The 21,769-nt window shown below is 39.9% G+C and overlaps 1 protein-coding gene across 2 annotated transcripts in view; it reads left to right on the forward strand.

Annotated features, from left to right (window-relative positions):
- Positions 1 to 7,895: 7,895 nt before the first annotated feature.
- The window catches only part of CENPC (centromere protein C), a 72,425-nt gene continuing 58,551 nt past the window's right edge, over positions 7,896 to 21,769 (forward strand). For both annotated transcript variants that reach the window (XM_070395736.1, XM_070395726.1), the window contains exons 1-5: positions 7,896 to 8,109; positions 9,915 to 9,961; positions 11,073 to 11,143; positions 11,851 to 11,945; positions 13,080 to 13,185. In XM_070395736.1, the coding sequence (XP_070251837.1) occupies positions 8,092 to 8,109; positions 9,915 to 9,961; positions 11,073 to 11,143; positions 11,851 to 11,945; positions 13,080 to 13,185 (337 nt within the window). In that variant the 5' untranslated portion in view covers positions 7,896 to 8,091. The remainder of the gene's footprint in view (positions 8,110 to 9,914; positions 9,962 to 11,072; positions 11,144 to 11,850; positions 11,946 to 13,079; positions 13,186 to 21,769) is intronic.

Genomic DNA, 21,769 nt, shown 5'->3' on the forward strand with positions numbered 1-21,769 from the left:
AAAACATTATTGGAGAGTTTCAGTTTTTCCAGCACAAGCTGCCAGCTCGCAGTAGTGTAGTGCTCCACAATAAACACCAATTTCTTTCACTGCTTCCCTGTGCCAGACTAATTGGCTATCTGCAGTGCTGTTTGAACAAACTCTTTTTGGTCAGTTACATTTGCCCCATCATTTTACTAGGAAACAATTTAAACATACAGAGAAGCTGAAAGAGTAGTTGCCGGAGTCCAGCCCCAGTGGTCCAGGGGTTCCCAAAGGTGTGGACGGAGTCGGCAAAGAATGATTTACACGGAAACAGCGTTCATAGCTCTCTAGCTCTCTTTAGTCTCCGTGGAGCTTCTTGTGCCTGGCTGAGGCCACAGAGAAAGATCCGGAGACAAACTGAGCCTTTATTTTATAGTCAGAGGTAAACAAGGTAGTGGTTACCATAGTTACACAGTTCTTGTGAGTTTCACTTGTTTTGGCCACTTCCTGCACTTCCCTCAGCCCATTAGCTTCCCAGATAAGATATAGGGAGTGTTATAAGGTCAAGCCTAATTATGCTAAGAGGACTGTGCCCTCTAAGCTGGGACTTGTTTGTGACTTTGCCAACAGGTCAGTCCGAGGCTTAACTCGGCTCCCCACAAGTAGTGTTCATAGATATCTACACATCTACCATCTAGGTGCAAGAATTGTTAACATTTTGTCATAATTGCTTTAATTGTATCTCCATCTTGTTACAGGAACCTCTCACAGAAATCATAGTTATCAGACAGCCCCCTGAGTCGCCCCTAACCTCTATTCTTGTCTTCTCATGTAAATGAATTTGAATGAGAAAACCCCAGATGATTGTGTTGTGATGAAGACAATCTTATTAAAGCAATTAAAGTATGCACCTTTATTAAAGAAGCAAGCAAATCTATACATCTGGCTTATGAAGCACAGAAGGGCTCTCAGCTAACCTGAAGAGCGAGTTGGGTTGGGGTTTGAGGTGTTATATACTCTCCTGTCTACAAGTTTCAGAATTCCTCTGCGGAATAATTTTGTACAGATTAATTCTCAAGGTCCCTTTTCACGTGGTTGTGGCCTTCTCAGAATTCATGAGAAGCACCTGGCAATTTTATCTCGCCAAGCCTTGAGACTTCTGGCTTCTCTGCTTAGAGAGTAAAACTGCCTGGTTTTCCTTTCCCCTTCCGCCTTCCTTTCCTGCATTCTCTCCTTAGGGAAGTTTTTAACCTTTTGCTCTCAAGTGTCCTTGGCTGGGAAGGTGCAAGGCCAGCTGCGAATTGCCTGCACTGGCCTTGTTCGAACTTCCCTGTCTCAGTTTCCCTATTTCTCTTGCTCTGAAGTTTTCCTAGCTTTTCACTGCCCTATAACATATGTTTCTTTCATGGAATCATTTCAAAGTACTTAACAAACATCACACTTTGTCCCTTCATATTTTAATATGTATATGCTAAGAAGGAAGACATATGAGTAAGGACATTCTATTATATAAACACAACAACATTTTAATGGCTACAAAAATTTCACAATTCCCTAATGTCATTGAATAATCAATTAATATTTTAGTTTTCCCCTGTTGCTTAATATTCCTTATACCTTCTTCTTCTTCTTTTTTTTTTTTACAAGACTGATCAAAATTCGCATTGCATGTGTTTATGTTTCTCTCTCCTCTATTTCTATTACCAGAGAGATGATGAGATCTCAGTTCTTGTCTTTTTTTAAAAAAATATATTTTATTGATGTTTTACAGAGAGGAAGGGAGAGGAATAGAGAGTTAGAAACATCAATGAGAGAGAAACATCGATCAGCTGCCTCCTGCACGCTCCCTACTGGGTATGTGCCCGCAACCATGGTGCATGCCCCTGACTGGAATCGAACCTGGGACCCTTGAGTCTGCAGGCCGACGCTCTATCCACTGAGCCAAACCAGTCAGGGCTTGTCTTCTTTTTTTAATATATATATTTGCATTGATTTCAGAGAGGAAGGGAGAGGGAGAGGGAGATAGAAACATCAATGATGAGAAAGAATCATTGATCGGCTGCCTCCTACACACCCCACACTGGGGATCCAGCCCCCAACCCAAGTATATGCTCTGACCTCAAATCAAACTGTGACCTCCTGATTTATACATAGGTCGATATTCAACCACTGAGCCACCCAGGGTGGGTAGTTCCTATCTACATTATCAAGAGATAAGTGCAGCAAAGCAAGTAAGAATTTATTGGCCACGGGAAAAATATACTTAGGACAATGAAACAAGGAAGGACATAGAAGAAGTAACAGGAATGTCTAGGCTGGGCTGCTTTGGCTCACTGAGAAATTAGAGAAAAGGGGGCCTTAGAGACAGGTTTATGTGGTTAGCCCAGGAAGAGCTGCCGCTGCCTGCTGCCCCCCTCCCAACTCCCCATTTGCAAGTCTCCTGGAGTCCCTTAGGAAAGTAAGGGGAAGGGAATGGCATGGATGCTCCACTGGGGGAGAGCATGCCCTGGGTCCTTCATCCTGAGCATGTTTATCTCTCTTACAGGTGGAAATCTTTTGGGAGGGCTCAGGGGAGGGTCTTAATAGAGTATTCATCAGCTTTTCAGGTGTGCTCTTTCAGGGTCTAATCTCCAACTGATTGGCCGGTGCCAAAGCAAGGGGACATTAGTCAATGATTGGCCAGTGCCAAGGCAAGGGGTCATTGGTCAATTCGGCGGTCCTGAGGCAGTTACAGCATCACTGGTCTGGTTTTGCTGCTTTTCTGGGCCTGGAGTTGAAATACAACTGAGGCCTAGATGTTATTTTTAGGAGGAAAAGGTTGGGGGAGGGGGGAGTCTAAACTACATGACTAGTGATATGAAAAGTCAGAGGGTCTGTTGGGGTCCATCCCCAGCAGGTCCAGGGGTTCCCAAAGGTGTGGACGGAGTCGGCGAAGAAGGAATGACACGGAGGCAACCTTCAGTTGATCATCATAGCCAGGTTCTCTTTTTATTGTCCTGTTACATCTGTATTTATACCAGTTGATTTTAATCCTATCCATTCTATTCCAAAGGTTAGGGCGTTTCTTATCTCCATTCCAAGGTTACTCTATTGTTCTATTAAACTACAAGGAAGTAACTGAAGGAGATTATCCTAAGTAAAGATTATGTAGTTTAAGTGTGATTGTAGTTAAAGTGATTAACTACCTGCCTGGCACTTAGTTAAGGGGTTTTACGGTTTTATTCCTTTCCTTAGTCCTGTTAATCCCTAACTCCAGGGAAAAAATCCCCACCTGGGGAAACAACCTTTCTTGGGGAGGTGGTCCTGTTTAAAACACATAGCGATAAGAGGGGGAGCAAACATATGCCATATACTCCAGATCCCTTGAAACATAAGCTGTGCAGATGTTTCTTCCCTGCAGTGACTGTGTCAAGCAGCAAGGGTGGACCAGCTTCCGGCAAATTCCCCCATTTTTATTTTTTAAATGACAGCGAGTGTAAATCAGCGGCCACCTCTCGGATTGGGTTGTTTAAGACGCGGAAGAAGACTTGTTTGTGACTTTGCCAACAGGTCAGTCCGAGGCTTAACCCTATATCGGCTCCCCACAGGGGTCCAAACTGCATGTTCTGTAATATGCTAGGGGAGGATAGGCTATCCTGGGGGCGAGGTTCTTGTTTTCCCAGTTTTGCCCCTTGCTAGGCATCTGGGCTTTCTGCCCTGGTGAGTTTCTGTACCTGGCCTATTGTCCTTGCTCTGCTCATGTCTGTCTTGCTGCCTGTAACATCTCTAACATTCCTACTTTTTCAAATCGGGTTTATTGAGATATAATTTACCCAAAAAGTCACTCCTTTTTTAGGAGCATAGTTCTAATAATTTCGACAAGTAGATATAGTTGTGTAACCATCACCAAAATCAAGACCTAGACTATTTCCACCACTGCAAAAAGTTCCCTCATAAGTGAAATAAGCCAGTCAGAGAAGACTATTAACATATGATTTCACTTATATGTAGAATCTAATGAACAAACTGAACTATCAAGCAAAATAGAGACAGACTGATAGATAGAGAGTAGGCAGACACCTCTGGTGGTGGGGGGGAGGGGGGTGTTTGGGGGAGGATTGAGCAAAAAATAAAAAAAGAATGAGAACTCATGGACATGGAACAACAGTGTGGTGATTGTTGCGGGGAGGTGATGTGGAGGTGGAAGAGGCTATAGAGGGGATAAATGGTGATGGGAAAAAATAGTTCCCTCATGGCCTTTTGTAGTCAGTATCTTCTCCCCTGCCTATTCCACCTAATCCCCTGCAACCACAGATCTCACTTCTGTTCATATAGTTGTATGCAGTCATGATGCTGTTGTAATAACCTGGTTATTATTTAACAGGAAAGGAGGAAAGGGAAGACCAGCCAGACACTATACCCAGTAAGGTCCGAGTGATGTGGGAAAGAGCTTGGCAGTCCCTCAGACCTTACTGGGTATAGTGGTAAATGGGACATTGGAAACTGAGAAATGTAACCTCCTGCAAATAATGCCTTTTTCCATATCCCATCCTTCCGTGGAGGCTTCTAAAAATTCTTATTTCAGTGGTGCCCAAAGAACCTCATTCCTACTTCTGTCTGGGAAATCTGGCCTATTCCTCCTGCAGCAGTGACCTACTTGGAGTCACACAGTAGATAGCCTTTAATGTCTTAGTATAATGCTTTAAAAAATATTTTTATTGATTTAAGAGTGGAAGGGAGAGGGAGAGAGAAATAGAAACATCAATGATGAGAGAGAAGCATTGATCAGCTGCTCTCCCCTGCCCTCCACCACCAACCTGGGCATGTGCCCTGACCAGGAATTGAACCGTGACCTCCTGGTTCATAGGTCAACCACTGAGCCACACTAGCTGGGTTTTTATTTATTTTATTTTATTACTGAGGAGTACTCCATTGTATGAATATACTGGAACTTATTTATTCGTTCAGCAGTTAATGAGCATATTGCCAGTTTGGGTCCATTATTAATAAAGCTGCTATAAACATTTGTATACATTTCTTTGTGATATATATTTTTATTTCTTTTGAGTAAATACCCAAGTGTGGAATTGCTGGGTCATATGTTAAGTGTGTGTTAAACTTTATAAGAAAGAGCCAGCCCTAACCGGTTTGGCTCAGTGGATAGAGTGTCGGCCTGCGGACTGAAAGGTCCCAGGTTCGATTCCGGTCAAGGGCATGTACCTTCGTTGCAGGCATATCCCCAGTAGGGGGTGTGCAGGAGGCAGCTGATCGATGTTTCTCTGTCATCAATGTTTCTAACTCTCTATCCCTCTCCTTTCCTCTCTGTAAAAAATCAATAAAATATATTAAAAAAAAAGAAAAGAAAAGAAAGAGCCAATCTGTTCTTCAGAGTGTCTGTGCCATGTTGCATTCCTACTAGTAATGTATGAGATTTCCAGTTGCTACTCCTCCTTACTGTCTCTTTGTATAGTCAGCTTAAAATTTATTTTTTTGTATGTGATTGATTTTCAAGTTTCTTAAAATACCTCTGAGAGTTACTGTTTCCGGTGGAAGCAGAGGGATATAATTTTACATGTGGAACTTTACATCTATGATTGAGCTTTTAAAATTTTCCCTTGAGAGGTAAAAAGTGTTGTGATTAGTGCTCAGTTCTGGAGTTTGAAAACCAGGGTTCATCCTCCAACTCTGTCCTGTAATGGTAGTGCAATCTTGAGCAAATTAATTAAACCCTGTCCCAGTTTTGTTGGATATGAAATGGGAATATTAGTCCTCTTCTCTCACAGAAATGTTCTAAGAATTAAATAAGTTGCTTCCTGCACAGAGAACATTTAGAATAGAACTTGGCATATAGTACACACTCCTCAATAAGTGATAGTTTTATCTATACCAAATATGACAGCATCAAATTATATAATATAGCCTGATTGGCAAAAATTCTGCTAGACTAAGTTTAAAAATTACCATAACAACCATTTACATTATTTATTCTTATTATGTTCCAGGCATTTCACCTACATCTTAAAAGGAATTAATCCAATATCTCAAAACTTTAATATTATTCCCACTAACAGACAAGAGACTTGAGAAATATTTTATGTCAGAATTAGTGGTGATATAGTGGAACTCAGGTTTGTCAGATTTCAGAGTTAATTTGTAACCCCTATTCCCTACACACACACACACACACACACACACAAAAGAAAAGAAAAAAGAAAAAAGAAAGAAAATGGCCTTTATTCAACTCTTGATTAATGAATTTATTCAATAAGTAATGTATTTGCTGATTAAAATTCCCTTTCAAATTTTATTAAATCATAAAAATAGGACACCATTTTGCAGAATCATAAAATGGTAGGTAGGCCCTGGTGGGGTAGCTCAGTAGGTTGGAGTGTCCTACTGATACGCCAAGGTTGCAGGTTCGATTCTTGGTCAAGGGCAAGTATCTGGGTTGCAGGTTCCATGGGGGGTCGGGGGGGGGGGGTGGGGAGCAGGGTTCAGGTGCATGGGAGAGGCAACCAATCCCTGCGTTTCTCTCACATTTCTCTTGCTCTTTCTCTCTCCCTCCCTCCCTTCCAGTCTCTCTAAAAATCAATAAAAAAACTATCCTCTAGTGAGGATTAACAATAAAAAAAAATAGTGTAAAAAAATGGGGGGGTGTCAGGTAGGAAGAAGTCTAATTTAGCTTTCCCATTATCTAATTAAGAAAACATCGGGGGCAGGGTGGGGGGGGGGGGGGAGAGATCAACCGAAGGACTTGTATGCATGCATATAAGCATAACCAATGGACACAAGACACTGGGGGATAGGGGAGCCCGGGGGAATGTCAAGGGGGGGTGGGGAAAAGGAGACATATGTAATACTCTTTGTAATACTTTAAGCAATAAAACAAAATTAAAAACAAACAAACAAACAAAAAAACATCCAGGCCCTAGCCCAGCCGTTCTCAACCGGTGGGTCTCGACCCCTTTGGGGGTCGAACAACCCTTTCACAGGGGTCGCCTAAGACCATCGGAAAACACATATATAAGTACATATTGTTTTTGTGATTAATCACTATGCTTTAATTATGTTCAATTTGTAACAATGAAAATATATCCTGCATATCAGATATTTACATGACGATTCATAACAGTAGCAAAATTACAGTTATGAAGTAGAAACAAAAATAATTTTATGATTGGGGGTCACCACAACATGAGGAACTGTATTAAAGGGTCGAGGCATTAGGAAGATTGAGAACCACTGCCCTAGCCTGTTTCGCTCAGTGGATAGAGCGATGGCCTGCGGACTGAAGGTTCCCAGGTTTGATTCAGGCCCAGGGCACATGCCTGGGTTGTGGGCTTGATCCCCAGTAGGGGGCGTGCAGGAGGCAGCCGACAATGATTCTCTCTCATGTTTCTATCCCTCTCCTTTCCTCTCTAAAATCAATAAAAATATGTTAAAAAGAAAAGACCCAGAACGGTGCCACAGTTTGTGTTGGATGACACAGCTGACTAGGCTGAGCAGGTTTCAAGGCTTCTGATCTATTCACATGATATTTTGCTGGCAATGCATCATGAAAATATTACCCTCATTTAACAAAAAATAAAAGTATTACTTTTTACTCTATAATAGAATCACTGAAAAGTTTTACACTGCGCTCAAGGAGCAGAGGCGGTTCCCAGCGCGCCGCCAGCTAAGTAAACGCCCAGTTTTCTGCCCAGCCTCCGCGTAAGGGGAGGGAGGACGGGCCTACGGGGGAAGGGGCGGGGCTACGGGGAGGATAGGGCGGGGCTGAGAGGGCGGGCCTACAGGAGGAAGGGGCGGGGCTACGGGGAAGATAGGGCGGGGCTGCGAGGGCGGGACTGTGGGCGGGTCCAATGAGGGGGCCGGCCTATAACGGCTTTCCGCCTATGGGTCGTGCGGCCCGTTTTGCGCATGTGCAGCTCATTTCAAACTGCAGAGACCGCCAGGCTCCTGTGTTTGTGAGCGTCAGAGCCAATGGGTGCGGGGCGCCCTCGCTCCGGCCGCCTCCCGTAGCACCGCCGCCTCCGGTTCGCTTCGCCGGCAGCAGCTTCTCTCGGGCCTGTTTCAGCGCCGGGTTTCCTCGAGTCGGGCCCGAGTGGGCTCTCGCCCTCCACTCCCTGCGCGAGCGGAGCCGGCCTGAACATGGCTGCATCGGGTCTGGTGAGTGCGCGTCCCGGCCGCCCCCGACTCTCGCGGCCGAGTCTGTGACTTCTTGGGGATGTCGGTGGGAAAGCCGCGCAGAACGCTTGAGATCTGGAGTGGGTGCTCAGAGCCGTAGTTAGTGCATTGATCTGTCGAGGTTTCTTGTCATTGCGGCCCTGGTGACATCTTCCTCTGCAGGGAATCGTGGGATTTCTGCCTTTTAGCCTAACGCCGGCTCCTCGTCCTCTAAGTAATTTTCTGCTGATGGAACTATGGACCTGTCTTCAGAGCGCGCCTGTACCTCAGGCATGCTGATCTGAAGAAGCAGACGGTTTATGGCGAATCTGGTACCGAGGATGCTTTCTGAGGGGCAGCTGTGGGAAAGTGCAAGCTAAGGACCCAAGGGAACCTCGCTTTTTTGTTGACATGTTTCTGAACTACCTGGGTAGTCACTGTTCTGTATTTCAGACTTCGCTTATGGTGTCCGTATATTACACAACCCATGTCACCCCCTATCCTAGATTTGTGTTTTTACTTTATTTCCCCCCTTTTTTTTTTTAAAGAAAATCTTCAGCATCGGCTGACTCCCATTTGTATAACGTTACTGTGTCCACAAAGAGCTGTATGACAGTGTGGTGTAATGTGTACTTTTTACCGTGAACACATATATTATACAATAAAAAAAAGGTTATTGGGGGAAGAGAAGGGGAATAAAATTTACCATTTAAAAACAATATTTTTTAGGTTGACAGCAAACTTGAGGGGAAGGCACAGAGAGATTTCCCGTGTACCCCTTGCCCCCACGCATGCATAGCCACCTCCATGATCAACACCCCCACCAGAGTGATACATTTTTTTACAATTGATGAACCTACATTGACACATTATCACTCAGTGTCCGTGGTCTTCATTAGGGTTCATTCTTGGTATGGTACATTCTATGGGTTTGGACAAATGTCTAATGAATGCCATGTATCCATTATTATGGTATCATTCAGAGTATTTTCATTGCCCTATAAATTCTCTGTGCTTGCTATTCTTCCTCCACCCCCAATACCTAGGTGACCACTGATCTGTTTATTGTCTCCATATTTTGCTTTTTCCAGAATGGCATATACTTGGAATCATACAGGATGTAGCCTTTTCAGACTGGCTTCTTTCACTTAGTAATATGCATTTAAGGTTCCTTTATGTCTTTTCAGGGCTTGATAGCTCATTTCTTTATAGTGCTGGATAATCCATATTTTATTTATCCATTCACTTACTGAAGGAAATATCAGCTTCATTCCTTATTAAAGACAGTATTCTCTGAGCTTACTTTAGGCTAATACTATTTTCATTTTGTTTTTTTAGTTACCATGCTTCATTTATTTTCCATAAGTTGTTAAATGTGTGTGTCCATAGATGGTCTTGTTTTTCATTGTTGTTTTAAGCCATTTTAGTTCTTTATTAATATTTTAGAGGGCTCTACCTGCAGGGAAAGGAGATAAGTGGATATTGTTAGTCAACCAACTTTAATTATTGGATGCCCAAATACTTAGGATTTTGATGATGGAAAAGTTACGGGGGGTTGTGAAGGAAGAGGAGGAAGAGGATGGAGTAAATCAGAGGGTGAAGAAATAGTACAAGCAAAGGTTGGAAACAAATAGAGAAGAATTCCTCTTCATAGCATTATAATAGGTAGTTAACAATAACTTGCTTGATGAATAAATGAATAACATTTTCTGGCATGCTCAGATTGGGGGTGAAATTACTTTGAAGATAAGTTGTATTTGAATATATTTAAACAAAGAAATCAAATTGATGATATACTTTATTTTTAGGATCATCTCAAAAATGGCTACAGAAGAAGATTTTGCCAGCCCTCCAGGTGATTATAAATCAACTTATATAAAATTTAAGATGACTTTTCTTCCCATAACATAGAATTTTTAAATGAGGGGAAAAAATATTACCTCCAGCTAAAATAATGATTTCTATGTCCACAAAGTATAGTCATTTTAGTTATTTCATATTAACAGACACATAGTAATGGAAGCAATGCAATGACTTAGTGGCTTTGAAAAATGAAATTCACCTGATGAATGATGGACCAGAAAGAAGCAGTCTCAATTATGAGTGATAGCCATGGGAAAAGAAAGCATTCAATAGAATGGATTAAATGGCAATAGAAAGATGTAGCTAGTTCAGTGGGACTAAAAGAAAAGGTGGGTATTGTTGTAAAAGGGTAGTAGAAGGATATTTGTGGTGATGGGACTGTTCAGTACCTTGACTGTGGTGGTGATGTCTGAACCTACAGATATGATAATTGAATAGAACTAATTATATACACACAAATGAGTACATGTAGAACTTGAGAAATCTGATTAAGATTGGTACATTGTATCAATATCAGTAACCTGGTTGTGATAGTAAACTAAACTTTTACAGAATGTTTTTGAAATTTGGGGGAAACAAAGTGAACAAGGGATCTCTTCTACATTATTTCTTACAACTGTTATGTGAACTTTTAATTAAAAATTTATACTGATTCATAAACTACCATTAAGACTAATGATATTGAATCAAAAGTGCATTTGAGAGCTTGTAGAGAAGACAATGTTACTTGGAGCTGTTAGTACTTGTGACCGTAGAGTCCTTATTAAAAAAGCATTTCAGGACTGTATGTATTTGTTCAAAAAAGTTTATGTTCTTGTTTTGATACAGCAATAACCTAAAATAGCTTCAAACATGGCTCTCTGATCAAGGAGTATAATTATTAGTGTAGATAATGACATATTACTTCACATGTTTTTCTAGGAACTTTTGGATTGTCAAGTATTTGTTTTGTCCTCAGATAGTAAAGGTGATATTTTCCCCATGAAGTAAATTAACAACTTATAATAAGGAGCTAGAGAATTTTCAAAGTAGATGGCAACTTAAATAACAAATATCTTTTGGAAATTATATGTTAACGTTTTCCCTTCTTTCCTTCATATTAGGGAACCTGGCATTAATATGAGGCAAGGCCAGAACATATTGGTACTCTTACAAGACTGTTTTGAAGAACAAAGTAAGGCTTCATTTCCAAATGGACTTTGAGGGTCTGGATGGATGAAGATAAACATTTGTCATATTTGTCAATGTCAGATGCAACAAATATGTTTCAGCATGTAAATATTGCAAAATATTTCCCCAGGAAGTTTTAATACATGTGCAATTCTTCATGAATCTTCCGGTATCCTGAGGATAATACTGGCAAAAATGAAAACAGTTGTCATTATCTTTAATTTAGAGTCGATTCCTGTAGTCTGGAAATGCATAAATAATTATTATACACAAAAGAAAGTATTTCATGTAATAGAAATAAATGTGCAGAATTCTTGGGGTCACTGGAGAGCTTGGATTAATGTTTGGTTATTTGTACCAGTTTCTAAAAAAAATGGTGAATTATGGCAACAACTTTTCTAAATACTTGTCAACATCAGAAGGTATTGGAATAAGAAAATAGGCCAATCAAAGAGATAAACACAGATTATGGAAACGTATTTTCTGTTATAAGCCCCAAAAAATCTGGCACATATTTCTTCAACATCTTGTCTTTTTTATCTCTTGATTCCTTCTAGGAACATTTGAATATTGAAATTGATGTCTGTACTTCATTTAAGCTAATTGTGTTTAAAGAGTCAGCAGACTTCTTTATATCATATAAGACTTTTAATTGTAACCAAAAGATTTTATACTGTATTTCATTCCTAAAAATTTCTTACTATTTTTTAGGTCTTGCCAATGATTTTAGCACTAATTCTACAAACTCAATGCTTTGTTCAACACCTAAAATAAAAGACAATTGTCTACAGTCACCAAGCAGAGAGGTAAGTCAAAAAGAAAAGCTGGTACAGGTTTAATATATTTAAAAAATATATATTTTAATTGCCTGGCCGTGTTGGCTTAGTGGTTGAGCATCGACCTATGAACCAGGAGGTCACGGTTCGATTCCTGATCAGGGCATAGGCCGGGGTTGCGGGCTTGATCCCCATTCGTGCAGGAGATAGCCAATCAGTGATTCTCTCTCATCATTAATGTCTCTCTTTCTCCCTCTCTGAAATCAATAAAAATATTGATGATAGAGAATCATTGATTAGCTGGCTCTGCACGGCCCGCCTGGGGATCGAGCCACAACTCGTGCATGTGTCCTGGCTGGGAATTGAACCGTGACCTTCTGGTTGGTAGGTTGACCCTCAACCACTGAGCCTTGCCAGCCAGGCCAGGTTTAATATTTTAATGAGGGAAGCAATACACAGTGTAGTTAGGTACATTTTAGTTGTTTGTCTTATTTTTAAAAGGGAATCTTATATTCCCATTGATTTTCTATAACATTTGGAAGTATTTGTGAACATTTTGATTTGACATTTCCTGTATTTGAAATTGGAGGCTGGGGAATTTGAATTATCAAATTATAACACAATCATTTTTCACTTCTAAAATAATACTTAAATTAGGTTTTCAGGAAAGTGGGCAACTTTTGAAGTTTCTAATCTAGGTTGGCAAATTTGGTTGTTTTCTGAAAACTGAAGCCATCTATTGCTGTCTGGGGAAACTAATATTTTATTGATTATCTATCTTAAGGGGACAGGTTGATTTAACTCTACAAAATGGAATACTTTAAATAGAGTTTTTGAAACTAATGATTAAAGAGAAAATATTTAAAGTTCAATACTAATTATAGATAAAAATCATGTAATGCTAGAAATAATATTTACTACAAACAAATAAGCATATATAACCTTTTGGTTGCAAGGAATGAACACAGATCCATTTCTTTTAGAATTGAGAGACCTTTCCAATGTGATATATTAATTTTTGAAAGTTGAATCAATTTTAAGTATACAGCTCTACCAGCTGGTTTATTATTTTTAAATACTTTTTTTCTTTCCAATTTAAAAACAAATGTGTTTAACCGGAATTGGTAACTGAATAATGTAGATTTAATGTTGTATTCCTTTTAGGCTCACTGCCAGATATCACATTCAAAGTCAGTTCGAGTTTCTTCAAGAAAGAAAGGAGCCTCTCTGCAGTTCCCTACAGAACCAAGTGAAGCTGTCAGCTTATCAGGTTGGTGGCATGCCCATGGGTATTATTTGACTAGATTTATTTGTTTATTTTTATCTTTTATTGAATTTATTGCGGTGACATTTGTTAATAAAATTACATAGGTTTCAGGTGTACGATTCTATAATACATTAGATAGATTTAAAAAGTTAGAAACGCTGCAGGTGGTGCACGTGTTGGCTTGAGTGACAAGGTCATGGCCAGTTTGGGCAGAATTGTGAAATGAAGTTTTTTATTCCCTCGCAAGTTTATTTTAGTGTTTGTTTTTTAAAAATACATGAACAATAATAAGTTTTATATGATTATTTATTTCTTTTAGTGGTAAGAACATTGCTTACTAGGATGTGGTAAGAGACATTAACTAAATAAGAATTATTATAGGGACTATACAGTGGGTCCTTGGGTTACATCGGAGATCTGTTCCTAGGGCGCGACTTAATGCGATTTTCACTATAAGTCTTTCACTGTAAGTCAGAACCCACCTATATAAGCATCTACATCACTCACATGAGCCCATACACAGCAGTAATGAAGTGAAACAGTAAAATAAATTTAAAAGAAAGACAACAATTCTTGACCTTGTGGTAAATAGATAATAAAAAACATAAAGTACATATGTACATATGTTAAAATGACAGAACTTTTTTTTTATATATAAATAAATGGGAGATGGCGACGTAACCATGAAATGACGTATGTTGTCTGAGTTAACCCGAGGACTGTCTGTATAGCTTTAGTAATTTTCAAATAGATTTTTCTTTTAAAGCAACAATTAATATGTATATTTTTTATCTCAAAAAATTACATCTAGAATTGTTATGTGACCCAGCATTTCTACTCTTAGGTTTATACTTAAAATAATTGAAAATAAGGATCCAAAACAGATACTTGTACCCACCCCAGTATTCATAGTAGCATTATTCACAATACCAAATTGAAACAGGTGGCCATCAACAGATGAATGGATAAATGATGTGGCATATATGCTCAGTGGACTATTATTCAGCCATAAAAAGGAATTAAGTGCTGCTGACACATGCTATGATGTGGAAGAACCTTGGAAACACTGGGCTTAGTGAATACAAGTATATTCATTTAGTGTTATAAATTTCCCGGTCGGCACTGCCATAGCTGCATGGCACAGATTTTGATGTGTTTTCTGTTCACTTATTTATTTCTGTGTATTTTTACATACATATACTTTGAGTCTTTCTCTTTAAACCATTGATTATTTAGGAGTGTGTTAATCCAAGTGTTTAGGGATTGATTGTCCTATTTTCTTTTTTTTACTAATTTCTAATATTGATTCCTTTATAGAATAACATACACTACGTGATTTCAATAATTTTAAATTTGTTTTTTGATCTAGGATATCTATGGATGTTTCATTTATACTTGAAAAAATATATTCTTTTGTTGAGTGTGCTTTCCTATAAATGTAAATTATGACATATTACTAATTTTTATACATTGTTGGATGTGATTTGCTAAAATTTTATTGAGAAGTTTTTGCACATAAGTTAATGAGAGATACTCATATGAGGTTTTCTTTTTTTATGCTATATTTGTATAGTTTTGGTATGTTGGTAATGTTCATATTATTTAAAAAGTTGGAAATTATTCCCTCTTCTGATTTCTGGAAGGAACTGAATAAACTTAGTTTTAATTCTTTGAATGTTTGGTGTAACATTTTCTATGATATCATCTGACCTATGAGATTTCTTTTTCAAGAGCCTTTATATTAGAAATTAAATTCTTATTAAGTTATAGGACTATTTAGGTTATTTAGTCTTGACAGAATTTTGATAATTGTGGGTTTTGAGGAATTACTTCATTTCTTCTAAGTTTTTCAATTTATAAGCCTAGTATTTCCGTATAGTCCTTTTAATGGCTGCAGGATCTATTGTGATAAACACTATTTAATCCTGTATATTGGTCATTTGTGTCTTGTCTTTTTATCTTTGTCAATTTTGCTAGAGGTCTATCATCTTTATTCACTTTTTCAAAGAATTAGCTTCTTTTGGTAATTTTTCATATTCTTTTCATGTTTTCAGTTTCATTGATTTCTGCTCTTATTTTTTTCCGTCTCTTTTTATTTGCTCTTTTTCTAGTTTTTGAGGTAGGACCTTATTTTATACTTTGGCTTGTAATCTAATGCTATTTTATTAATTTTGTGACTCAACTTGTTCCAGCATTTGCTATTAGAAGTTATTTCCTTGGCTTCTATGCCTCTTTGATATGCCTCATTTTTGTTTTTGTTGTTTTTGTGTACTTTCTTACCTTCTAGAACTACAATATTCTCCAAGCTCATCCTATAAAGAGCTAATATGCTAATTAGACCGAATAGGAGAATGACCATCCAGACAACCTCTGGATGAAGCAAGGGTGGCTGCGAGGGCCGAGGTAGCAGCTGGGGCAGCTGTGAGGGCCTACCCTTGCTTGAATTTTGTGCATTGGGCCTCTAGTCTTATATATTTCCTGCCCCTATGCTAGAATCAGTGATTTCTCAAAGAGCCAAGGTTCCTTTTATTGGAGAATTGTACTAGGAACCAAGATCTGAATGCTAGGTGTGCTGTCACTCCTGGGATGTTGTTGCTTCAAGACCATCTCAACTGACAGAGTAAAGTAATATATATGATCTTAGGTCAGCATCTTTTTTCCCCACCCCTTCAGGGAGGTTGTTTTTACATATTATGTCATATCATTTATTACAGAATGTGGCATATGTAATACTCTGTGACTTCCCAAGGTTAGCTCATAAAAGGCTATATGGCTTCTGTTTGGTTCTCTCAATTTTCTCTTAGGGTATGACCATCCCCTCCCCCTCTACTCCTTTGGATCCCACACACCATGCTATGAGGAAGCCCAAACTAGCCCACTTACAGAGAGAAATACATAGACAGAAATAGTCCTTCAGCCTACAACCAGTCCCAAATGTCGGTCATGTGAGTAAGCAAGCTTTCAGATGATTCCAGGCCCCAGACTTTATGGGACAGAGATAAGCCATTCCTACTGTGTCCTGCCAAATTCCTGTTTCATAGTATCTATGAACATAATGGTTGTTCTCCACAATCAAGTTATGGAGTTATTTATTATGCAGACATAGTAACTAGAACAACTGACATGCTATTATATATATTTTATTCCTTTTAGTTGATATTTTAAAAATCCTTTATGTATTTTGACATCTTTCAACACAATAAAACTTTATTTTTGTTTTAAACAATGTTTATTTATATTTAAACACAGGTCATGTTCTTTGTTCTTTATTCCTTTTAAAAATTATAAAATATAAAATTTACCATTTTAACCAATTTTAAGAGTATAGTATATTTGCATTATATAGGTTCACATTGTTCACACACCATCTATCCACAGAGCTTCATCATCAAACCTCTGTACCTACCCCAATCTCTGGTATCTACCATTCTACTTTCTGTCTTTGAATTTGACTACTGTATTTTGCCATGTAGAACACACTTTTTTTTCTAAAATCGTTAGACTGAAAATTGAGGAGCATCTTCTACACGGAAGTCAGTTGAGGGAGTCAGGCGGGTGCGGGCAGGTGTGTAGCTGCCCATACCTTCTCAAACAGGCTTCCTCCAGTCACGAGCCTTATTGTTACTGATGTCAGCTAACGCTGTAATTGGATGTGGAGGTGGAGAGTGCACAGATGCAACAGGGACCAAAGCATTCTGAGCCCATAAAGATGTCAAAAAAATAAAAAGATAAATATTAAGCAATTGTCTTACTCTGCAAGATTCACACTGAATGTAACCAGCTATGCAAAAGAGCATGGAAATAGAGCTGCAGACCGATAATTTGGACCTCCTCCCACTGAGTGTATGATCAGACAGTGAGAAAACAGGTTGAACAACTCCTTAAGATGCCAAAAAAGAAGGCCTTAAGAGGAAAATCAGCAAAATGTTTAAAATATCGATTTAAGGTACCAGAAAAATATGGTACCTTAAATACTTCATATGAGTGGAATCAATATTTGTTCTTTTGCAGCTGACTTATCCCACTTAGCTAATGTCTTCAAGGTTCATTCATTTGGGTGGTTTCTATCTTTTGTTTATTGTGAATAATGCTGCTATGAACAGGGGTCTATAAATATGTCTTTCAGTTCTTTTAGATATATATCCAAAAAAGAAGTTACAGTTGTATTTTTCATTTTAAGTTTATCTCTATTGTTGAAAGTATTACAGATTTCCCCCTTTTTCTACCTCCTCCCTGCACCTCACCCTCACCCGCCATGATTTTATCTCACTATTGTCTGTGTCCATGGATTATGCATGTAAGTTCTTTGGTTAAACTCTTCCTGCTCCCTCTCCCCACTTCCTCTGAGATTTGTCAATCTGGGCCATGCTTCTATGTCTCTGGATCTGTTTTGTTCATCAGTTTATTTTGTGCATTAGATTCCACATATGAGTGAGATCATGTGATACTTGTCTTTCTTTGACTGGCTCATTTCACTTAGCATAATATTCTCCAGTTCCCTTCATGCTATCTCAAAGAGGTTCTTCTTTTTTATTGCTACACTAGAGGCCTGGTGCATGAAATTTGTGCACTCGGGGGAGAGGGAGGTCCCTCAGCCCAGATTGTGAGAGGGCACAGGCCAGGCCGAGGGACCCTACCGGTGCACAGTCAGGGCTGGGGAGGGATGCGGTAGGTTGGCCAGCTTGAGAGGGACTGTAGAAGGGCTCCAGGGCGTGTTTGGCCCACCTCACTCAGTCCTGATTGGCCGGACCCCAGCAGCAAGCTAACCTACCGGTCAGAGTGTCTGCCCACCAGTGGTCAGTGCACATCATAGTGACTGGTCGACCAGTCGACTGCCCCCGGTGGTCAGTGCATGTCATAGCGAGCGGTTGAGCAGTCTTAGCGTATCATTAGCATATTACGCTTTAATTGGATGAATGGCTGACTAGACACTTAGCATGTTAGGCTTTTATTATATAGGACTAGAGGACCGGTGCACGAATTCGTGCATGGGTGGTGTCCCTCAGCCTGGATGCCGATTGGGACCCATCAGGGCTGGCCTGTGGAAAGGGTGGAGGAGGATCGCGGGAGCCCACTGACCACCAGGGGGCAGCTCCTGCATTGAGCATCTTCCCCTTGGTGGTCAGTGTGTGTCATAGCGATGGTTGCTTAGGCTTTTATATCTTACCTAATAATAGACAAAGATGGTAATTAACCATACCTCTGCTACACTTCCCATTGGCTAATCAGCAGGATGTGCAAATTAACCCAACCAAGATGGCGGCCGGCAGCCACACAGCTGAAGCAAGCAGGAGGTTTGCTTGCTCCAGTGATGGAGGAAGGCAAGGTTCCCTGCCTGTCAGGGCCCAGCTCTGAGCTCCAGTCTAAGCAACAATTGTTGCAATTATAGAAGCTAAACAAACCCAGAAACCTGCTTTCAGCCAGCCGGCCTCCGAGCTGGAGACTTGGGTTGCCCCTGGCGATGGAGGAAACCAAGCTCTGGCCCCAAGCTACAAAGTTTCAATTATAGCAGGTAAATAAATCCCAGGAAAACAAAAAGAAAAAAGGAGAGGCTGGGAGCTTCTGTCGCTGGGGAGGCTTGGCCAGGCTGAAAATGGCCCTCAGCCCTTCACCCAGACTGGCCAGGCACCCCAGTGGGGACCCCCACCCTGAAGGGGGTGTGACCACCTACAAACAGCCATCAGCCCCACACCCATGCTGGCCAGGCACCCCAGCAAGGACCCCCGCCCTAATCTGGGACACCCTTCAGGGCAAACCATCAGGCCCCCACCCGTGCACCAGGCCTCTATCCTATATAGTAAAAGGGTAATATGCAAACTGACCCTAACAGCAGAAAGACTGGGAATGACTGGTCAGTATGACACACACTGACCACCAGGGGTCAGACACTCAATGCAGGAGCTGCCCCCTGGTGGTCAGTGCGCTCCCACAGAAGGAGCTCTGCTCAGCCACAATCCAGGCTGATGGCTGCCAGTACAGCAGTGATGGTGGGAACCTCTCCCACCTCCTCAGCAGCGCTAAGGATGTCCGACTGCAGCTTAGGTCTGCTCCCTGCTGGCAAGTGGACATCCCCCAAGGGCTGCCGGGCTGCCAGAGGGATGTCTGATTGCCAGCTTAGGCCCAATCCCCCGGGGAGTGGGCCCAAACTAGCAGGTGGTCATCCCCCAAGGGGTCCCAGACTGCGAGAGGGCACAGGCAGAGCTGAGGGGGGACCCCCCCCGGCACAAATTTTTGTGCACTGGGCCTCTAGTATATAGATAGTATTCTATGGTGTAAATGTACCACAGCTTTTTTATCCACTTGTCTACTGATGGGCATTTGGGCTGTTTCCAGATCTTAGCTAAATAACACTAGTGTGAACATAGGGGGCATACATTCTTTCTGATTGGTGTTTCGGGTTTCTTAGAATATTCCTAGAAGTGGGATCACTGGGTCAAATGGCAGTTCCATATTTAATTTTTTGAGGAAACTCAATACTGTTTTGCATAATGGCTGTAGTAGTCTGCATTCCCAACAGCAGTGTTACAATTTAAATATTTTATATTTCATACCAACTAGTCACCCACATTCAGCAAATGTCTATTTACATTGAAAAAAATACAAAGCCTCTTTAAGCAGCTCATATAAAAAATAAAATGCTTTTTTGGAAATATGACAAGTGGTTTTAATTAATAAAAGTAATTCATTTAATTAATAAAATTAGTATGTATACTTAAAAATTGTTAGTTATATTTTTTAATCATATAGTGTTGGAATATCATGACATGTAATATTTTTTTTTTTTTAAATATATTTTATTGATTTTTTACAGAGAGGAAGGGAGAGAGATAGAGAGTTAGAAACATCGATGAGAGAGAAACATCGATCAGCTGCCTCCTGCACATCTCCCACTGGGGATGTGCCCGCAACTAAGGTACATGCCTTTGACCGGAATCGAACCTGGGACCTTTCAGTCCGCAGGCCGACGCTCTATCCACTGAGCCAAACCGGTTTCGGCAATGACATGTAATATTAATGAAGTCTTGTTTCATGCACAAAATGAGAAGTGTACTAGGGTTCCCTTTTCTCCACATCCTTGCCAGTACTTGTCTTTTGTTGATTTGTTGATGGTAGCCATTCTGACAGGTGTGAGGTAATACCTCATGGTTTTTTATAATTTGCATCTCTCTGATGATTAGTGACTTTGAGCATTTTTTCATGTGTCTCTTGGCCATCTGTATGTCCTCTTTGGAGAACTGTCTATTACTTTGTTCATTTTTTAATTGGATTGTTTGTCTTCTTTTTGTTAAGTTGTATGGGTTCTTTATATATTTTGGAAATTAACCCCTTATCAGATGTAACATTGGCAAGTAATGTTCTCCCATATAGTAGGATCCCTTTTCATTTTGTTGATGATTAAAATTCTGTGCAGATGCTTTTTATTTTTTATTATTTTAAAAAACATATTTTTATTGATTTCAGAGAGGATGGGAGAGGGAGAGAAAGATAGAAACATCAATGATGAGAGAATCATAGATTGGCTGCTTCCTGTATGCCCCCACTGGGAATTGAGCCCACAACCTGGGCATATGCCCTGACCAGGGATCGAACCGTGACCTCCTGGTTCATAGATTGATGCTCAACCAGTGAGCCACATGGGCCAGACCAGAAACTTTTTATTTTGATGTAGTCCTATTTGTTTATTTTTTCCCTTTGTTTCCCTTGCCTTAGAAGATTTGCTGGCAAACATAACTGGTGTGAGCAATGTCTGAGATTTTGCTACCTATGGTTTCTTGTAGGATTTTTAAGGTTTCACTACTTACATTTAAGTCTTTTTTTAAAAATATATTTTATTGATTTTTTTTACAGAGAGGAAAGGAGAGGGATAGAGAGTTAGAAACATCGATGAGAGAGAAACATTGATCTGCTGCCTCCTGCACACTCCCCACTGAGGATGTGCTGGCAACCAAGGTACATGCCCTTGACTGGAATTCAACCTGGGACCCTTCAGTCTGCAGGCCAACGCTCTATCCACTAATCCAAACTGGTTAGGGCAAGTCTTTTATCCATTTTGAGTTTATTGAAGAGATTGTCTTTACTCTGTTATATGCTGTTGCCTCCATTCCCACCAACAGTGCACAAGTATTCCACTTTCTCTACATCCTTACTGACACTTGTTATTTTATTTTTTCATTGTTTTGCATTTGATAATAACCATTTTAATGGGTGTAAAGTAGTACCTCACTGTGATTTTGATTTGTTCCTCATTCTTGTTATTAGGGACTTTTAAATTAAAACAACAATTAGATACCACTGCACACCTATAAGAATGGTGAAAATCCAAAAAACTGTCTCTCTTTTGTAACTTCTATATCTTTGGGAGTTTCTGTGTTTTCATTTGTTTCAAGAGAATTGATAATTGATTGTTAAAACATTTTTTATGATGCTTGCTTTAAAATTCTAGTTAAATAATTACAACATCTGATTCCTTTTTGTCCATTTGTGTCTACTGATTCTATTTTCTTGTTCAGGTTGTGTTTCTTCTGGGTTTTGGTCTGATGAATCACTTTGAATGTATCCTTGACATTTTGGTTATTATATTAAGGAG

This window comes from Myotis yumanensis, unplaced genomic scaffold (assembly GCF_028538775.1).
Source record: "Myotis yumanensis isolate MYYU_CA2020_CCGP unplaced genomic scaffold, mMyoYum1.0.hap1 SCAF_1, whole genome shotgun sequence".
NCBI classification, from domain to species: domain Eukaryota; kingdom Metazoa; phylum Chordata; class Mammalia; order Chiroptera; family Vespertilionidae; genus Myotis; species Myotis yumanensis.